The following is a 7,366-nucleotide window of genomic DNA, read 5'->3' on the forward strand; positions in this document are numbered from 1 at the left end:
CCTCTTTTCCTGAATGACCACCAAGGATGGATAGGAAGGAGATCATCAGAAGATTCTTAGACTTTACCTCTCCGTTTAGCAGGGAGATGATCTCCAAGGTGAATTTTTCTAGATTTCTCTCCTCTTTATTGTATTCTGTAAAAAGTCAGACAGGAGGATCCCTCATAGGAAGAGTCCAGGGTCCTGTAGAATGGCCTTCAGACCTTCCAAGTGATGGAGAACCTGAAGATCAGCCCTCAATATGGTGAGTGATGTGTCATGTCACCAGTGTCCAATATGTTGTAGGAGTCAGGAGAAGGTAAGTAGGCAGGAAAGGGCTGAAAGAGAGCACATGGTCCCTGAAGGGTTTATTCCCTAAGTGTCTCTCTCCATCCACAGGAGTATACAATAGTGAGGAAGACATAGGGGGACTGTGTGACTCCCATCATCCATCTCCAGGAGTCAGGAGGGTGGAGCAGGACCCCTCACCCCATCACAGAGCCAGAGTGACTTATGTGCAGTTACATGTGATGGAGGACCTACAAACTCCTTGTCACATTACCTTAGAGGCTATGTGTTCTTTTTATGTCAGTCATATCTGTAAGGCTCACATGATGGGAGCGTGTCCTTTTGGCCTCCATCGGGCCGATATAGTAGACTACACTGCTCTATCAGAGACGTCCAGTAAAACCTGTGTTCCGCAGTGCATACAGTGTAGATATAAATGAAGCTTATGGGTAATGTCCGCCCCTGTATGACTGTATAGAGCCTGACCCCGGAGCTTCTATCAGAGGGAGATATTAGGAAACCCCCTTTTTTTAACACGTTTTATTAGATTTATTTTCCAACAATTTTACAAACACAGAAATCTAGGATACAGAGCCATCACTGAGAAGAACTTGGGCGTAATCAGCAAATGAAATATTGTAATTTACAGAAATTAAATTGGTAGAAAGAATCTGGATTAAACTGCACAGACAGTAAACTCATATTTCAACGCGCGTCTCTGGGAATGGGGAAAGGGAGGGGGGAAGGAAACAGAATTGTATTGTCTGTGAATCAATCCAATCTCAAGACGATGTGGTAGATTCATCAGGTAGCCATTACATTAGTGAGTCGAAGATCACGGATTGCTGTAGGCACCAAATGATGAATTGAAAACAAACTCACAATTTCTGTCTTGAAGCACAACCTGTCCCCCCCCACCGTTATTTACCCCCTCAGATGCTGCTCAACTCTGATCGCAGCATCTGAGACTCACATTCAGGTGCTTAGGGGGTTAATCCAGGGATAAAAAAATATTATATTCACCTCATCCACTTGCTCACGGAGAGGCCATCCGCTCCCTTCTTGATTCAAGAAAACCCGCCAAAGGACCTGTTGTGAGCGTGATGACAACGTGATCATGCTGGCCGCGTGCAGTGTTGTTATCACTAATGACGTTACAAGTCGTGGCCAGCATGATAATGTGGTGACGTCTTCACGCTCACTGCAGGTACTTTGGCAGGTGTTATTCAATCAAGACGGAGCGGGCGGCCTCTCGGTATCAAGTGGATGAGGCGAGTATAATTTTTTTATTTTCAACCACCATTATAGGAAAAATTGATTTGTTTCCATGAAGCACAAGGAAATTTGGCTTCACGGCTAATCAATTTTTTCCTAATTTTCGGATCGAATTCTGTCTTGCATGCTTCGATTCACTCAACACTAATGGTGGCATAAACAGCACAGCAGCTGCGTAACTATTAATAAAACCATCTTTCTTGAACAGGTCAGAGGAATGTCTGTATTTTTCATAATGACTGGAGAGGTCCATAAAATATGTCAAAATGGTTTCTCTCCTGTGTGACATCTCTCATGTATAAAAAGATTTGATTCATCTGAAAAGCACTTCCCACACTGTGAACATGAATATGGTTTCTTTCCTGTGTGACGTCTCTCGTGTTTAACAAGAACTGATTTATGTGTAAAACATTTCCCACATTCTGAACATGAATATGGCTTCTCTCCTGTGTGAATTCTTTCATGTATAAGAAGAGTTGATTTCTCTGTAAAACATTTCCCACATTCTGAGCATGAATATGGCTTCTCTCCTGTGTGACTTCTCTCATGTATAGTAAGAGTTGATTTATCTGTAAAACATTTCCCACATTCTGAACATGAATACGGCTTCTCTCCTGTGTGACGTCTCTCATGTCTAACAAGAACAGATTTTTGTGTAAAACATTTCCCACATTCTGAACACGAATATGGCTTTTCTCCTGTGTGAATTCTGCCATGTTTAACAAAACTTGATTTACCTGTAAAACATTTTCCACATTCTGAACACGAATACGGCTTTTCTCCTGTGTGAGTTCTCCCATGTTTAACAAGATATGATTTACATGTAAAACATTTACCACATTCTAAACATGAATACGGCTTCTCTCCTGTATGAGTTCTCTGATGTATAACAAGACTTGATTTTTGTGTAAAACATTTCCCACATTGTGAACATGAATATGGTCTCTCTCCTCCGTGCTTTCTCTGATGTGTAACAAGACTTGATTTTTGTGTAAAACATTTCCCACATTGTGAACATGTATATGGTCTTTCTCGCGTGTGACACTTCTCATGTTTAACAAGCTGTGATTTCTGGGTAAAACAATTTACACATTCTGAACAGGAGCATGGTTTCTCCCCTGTGTGAATTCTGTTAAGTATTGAAAGCCTTGAGAAAGGTTTCACAGTAGTAAACCTGCTACCCTCTGTCTGACCTCTACTTGGGGTAGCAATGTGTGATTTATCAGGACAAGGTTTGTCATAATTAGTGGAATTATATGACACATCTGCACTGTGAAGTTCAGAATGTACGTTAAAGGAAATTAGGTTTTCTCCTGAAAAGTGCTGCATGATATCTTCATCTTCTGCTTTAATATTCAGTGATAACATGAACTTTCCATCAGAATTCGTATTCGGGTTTTCTGTTAAGATAAAAATTGAAATCATTTTTTTTCCCCAGACTGCACAATATGTAACATTCTTATTAGGACTCATGCACACGACCATATGTTCAGTTTGCATCCGATCGGATTCATTTTAATGGGACCACAAAAGATGCGGACAGTACACTCTGTGCTATCCGTATCTGTATGTCCGTTCTATGGCCTCAGAAAGATGTTACTACACGTCCTACACTTGTCCATCAGTCACCAGATCTCAGGTTTATAGACATCTGTATGATGTAGTGGAATAGACAGAGTGAGGCCATCAATCAGAACCTGTAATAAAGGTCTCCAGCACCGTGTTGGGTCCATTACACTAAGAATTCAGGATGTTCTAAGGGAACGAGGGTCCTATCAATAATTAAGAAGATGGAGCTAATGAAGTGTCCTAGGAGTGCAGGTAACCATCATTGAGACGTCTGTGTCTGTACAATAATCACATGTGACATCAGAGCTTCCTGATAATCATGGAGCTGATGACCACACCACAACCAAACATCTTTAACCTCCTAATGACCAGGCCTGGTTGTCATTTATCAATCGTTCTTTTTGTATTTTTTTTGACCAATTGTTCTTTTTGTATTTTCATTGGCGTATTCCAAGACACATTTTTTTATTTCAGATGATGTAGCTGTATGAGGGCTGGTTTTTGTCTGTCGAGTTGTAGCTTTCAGAGACAACATTTTGTAGTCCATGTAATTTATTGTTCAGCTTTTATCAAATGTTATTTTTGGAAGGAAAGTAAAAGACCCAGCAATTCCGCTGTTGTTCTTTGTGGGTATTTGTGCTGCTTACCCCACAGTAAAAACAACAGATTAACTTTATTCTATGGGATGATAACAAAGCAGTAATATCAAATATGTAGAATATTTGTCATATTTTAGTACTTTTGTACAATAAATCATAACTTAAAAAAATAATTTCAGTGTTGTTGCACTCCAAGACCCAGAACTTTTTTCATTTTCCATCATGTACATGTATGAGGGCTTATTTTTGTGGGATGACTAGTTGTTTTTTTATACCATTTAGGTTTAAATTTCATACTTCAAGAGGTTGCAGCCTGGTAATTCCCCAGACATTAAAGGGTGCAGACCACGGAAGCTGGTAACGATCCTAGGAGAATATATCTGTAAAGAATAAATCAAGGCAACTGGACGTACTGTAGATTTTTTTTAAACGTTTCACTCGTTCTTCCAACGAGCTTTCTCAATTCTGAGTGATTGTACAAGAATTCTCTGGGAATAAATATGTTACTGAATCCACATCTGGTAATTATACCCAGCATGGGGTCAGAGGTCATTATACCCAGCATGGGGTCAAAGGTGTTTATTCCATTATCCTAATTGGAGTCAGTAGGTGATAAAGACTTCCCAGAAAAAGGTGTCAAGACAGCATTGTATGTGGCAGACAATAGATGTCTAACCCCCCCACCTCTATTCAAGCTTGGCTTCTCCATTTTTACGTAGATGGCCTCCTTCACGCCTCGTTTGTACCAATCGGCCTCCTTATCCAAAACACGTACTTGACTGTCTTCAAAGGTGTGACCTGTTCCTTTTAGATGTAAGTACACGGCTGAATCTTGACCAGAGGTTTTGGCTCTTCTATGCTGCGCCATACGCTGATGTAGTTGTTGTTTTGTTTCGCCGATATACAGTTCCGATATACACCCCACCACTTCAGGAGGAGAGAGCATAAAGGTGAGTAATGGCAGCACCATGCTGGATTAAACTATGAGCCCAAAAAAATAATGAGACTGTAGAAGAGTGGGGTAAGTAGAAATGACTGGGCCCCACAGGAAAAAATTTTTATCGGGTCCTCTTCTCCAGCAACTTCTTCACATCCTCCTCTTCCGGTGCAGCCTCCACTCCTGCAGCTAGTCAAGATCACTCAGACCGGGCCCGGCAGCCGCTCCGTCCATTTCCTACAACTATATACTGTAAGTCATGTCACTGTCTATAATGTCACTGTATAATACTATTGAGGAAGCCCAGCTAACAATAAAATCTTTTAGTCCTCTTCCTGAGTGGGCCCCATAGCAGCCGCTTCCCATATAGCTACACCCCTGCTGTAAAACCTTCCTCCCAAAACAGCATCAGAATCAAGCAGGAGCCTATAATACTTACAAAGTGTGGGGGTGCTCCAGTTGCTGCTCTGCAAATCTGGGAGAGAGTAGCGCAGGAGGTGGCCACCACCCTAGTGGAGCGAGAACCAAACCCGTCAGGGGGGTTAAGAATGAATAACTATCTAGACCCGTTCAGCAATGGAGCCCGATCTGACAAACCTCTCTTAGTCAGAATTACCATCTTAATATCCATGATGAAAGAAGAAGATGAGAAGGTCTGGGTGCAGCAGAGTTACATGATACAGAAGATGTCCTCTCAGAGGGGATGGAGGTTCTACCACTAGCACCTGAATCAATGTGGATCAACATCTCTTTGGCCACTATGGGGCAATCAGTAGGACTGAAGACATAGTCGAATTCCAGACACCTATTCGGAGTGCAATATATACCGCTAGGGGTTGGGCCTCAGGATCTAACAGAGAAAATCTCTGCCTTTCTGTTGTTGCATTAAGTTCTATGTTGGGAGCCCCCACCTTTCTACAATCTTCTGAAACACACTGTCGTTCAGCCACCACTCCCCCTGACCGAGTAATGATCTGCTGAGGAAGTCGGCCATCTTGTTGTCCTTCCCCCTTAGATAAAAATCTCCATGACTTGCTTCTAAAGTGAAGGAATTCTTGTTCCCCCAGGATGGTTTACATAAGACACTGCTGTGATAAATAAAAATAAATCACGCGTCTCAGAAATGTGGGCCAGATGCCTCCAGCTTCATGGCCTTCAGCTCCTTTAATTTGGAAGAGAAAGAGGGAAGTGCAAAAAATAGGGAAACTCCGGGCGCTGCACTGGTGTCTTGTAAAATGATATTAGTAAAATCCATTAAAATACAAAATGAAAACAGTCTCTGGGTAAACAACGGTAAGGAGCTTCATGTACTGGGGACCGATATATTGTTGAAGGAGTTACATGGGGGGAGCGCCCCCACTTCTCTATATCTTGTGTATTTAGAGGAGACCTGACAAGATCTCAAGTTCCAATGAACTTGCCAAATATTTGAGCTGGAATGTGGAGATGGAAGAGGCTGTCTAAAGAATTTGGGGAGCCGTCCCCATTGGACAGAATTTTCAACTAAAGGGGTATTGATTGCATCTGGGATATGAGACTGCTAGAATTGCTGAGGACCAAGACAGGGACAGAATCTGAAGTCACTTTCTCCATTCATGATTCCATACCTGTGGTGACATCTCCTGGAATGTCCTCCTCCACCTCACTCTTACACGGGGGATCGCCCATCAGCCACTCTTCTTCATCCTCCACTTTAATATCAGTCACATCTTCTCCCTGATTTGTCATCTGTAACAATTCAGGACAATACAGCAGACAGGTGGGAAATCTAACAGATCCCCAGAAGAGACCCCCACCATCTATGACCCCTCTATGACTGCAGGACCCCCCTATATAGATGTGTATAGGGCTCAGCTCCATCTACCTGAGGGAACTCTGGGAGCTTCTCCTCTGGACAGTCCTGGGAATACAGAGGACGGGGACATCTCTTTGGTGGATTTCTCCTCCTGGATCCATCTGTGCAGAAGGAAGGACACAGTGACTGAACACATGGCCTCCATGACATGTCACTGCACACACGTGTCTACACTGCACATGACGGGTCTTACCCTGTGATATAAGAGGCTGGTGCTCCTCCATCATGGCCTCTTTGTACAGGACCTTGTGTCCTTCTATATACTCCCACTCCTCCATGGAGAAATAGACAGTGACGTCCTGACACCTTATAGGAACCTGACAACACAATGACACCATCATCACCCAGACCCCTCCAGTGCCGTTACTGGAGAATTTCCCAGCATTCCCAGCAGTGTCACCTCTCCAGTCAGCAGCTCCATCATGTTGTGGGTGAGTTCTAGGATCTTCTGCTCATGCATCAGGGGGTGAGGGGGAGGCTCTGTGATGGGGTGAGGGGTCCTGCTCCGCCCTCCTGACTCCTGGAGATGGACGATGGGAGTCACACAGTCCCCCGAAGTCTTCTTCACTATTGTGTACTCCTGTGGATGGAGAGAGACACTTAGGGAATAAACCCTTCAGGGGCCATGTGCTCTCATCCGGCCCTCTCCTCCTGGTACAACGTGCCTACTTACCTCCTCATGGCTCCTACAACATGACTATTGGTCACTGGTCACATGACAGATCACTCACCATATTGAGGGCTGATCTTCAGTTTCTCCATCACTTGGAAGGTCTGGAGGCCTTTCTCCAGGACCCTGGACTCTTCCTATCACTTCCTATGATGGATTCTCCTTCCCGATGTCTGACTTGTTACAGAATACAA

General features: G+C 43.3%; 1 protein-coding gene across 1 annotated transcript; it reads right to left on the minus strand.

Annotated features, from left to right (window-relative positions):
- Nucleotides 1-811: 811 nt before the first annotated feature.
- On the minus strand, nucleotides 812-2,409 carry LOC122928964 (gastrula zinc finger protein XlCGF71.1-like; the record flags this gene model as incomplete). The annotated part of the gene is made up of 1 exon (XM_044282317.1): nucleotides 812-2,409. A coding segment is annotated over one exon (606 nt), but the record flags the coding sequence as incomplete, so codon positions are not given.
- Between the last annotated feature and the right edge of the window lie 4,957 nt (nucleotides 2,410-7,366).

Source organism: Bufo gargarizans, chromosome 2 (genome assembly GCF_014858855.1).
Source record: "Bufo gargarizans isolate SCDJY-AF-19 chromosome 2, ASM1485885v1, whole genome shotgun sequence".
In the NCBI taxonomy this organism is placed as follows: Eukaryota; Metazoa; Chordata; class Amphibia; order Anura; family Bufonidae; genus Bufo; species Bufo gargarizans.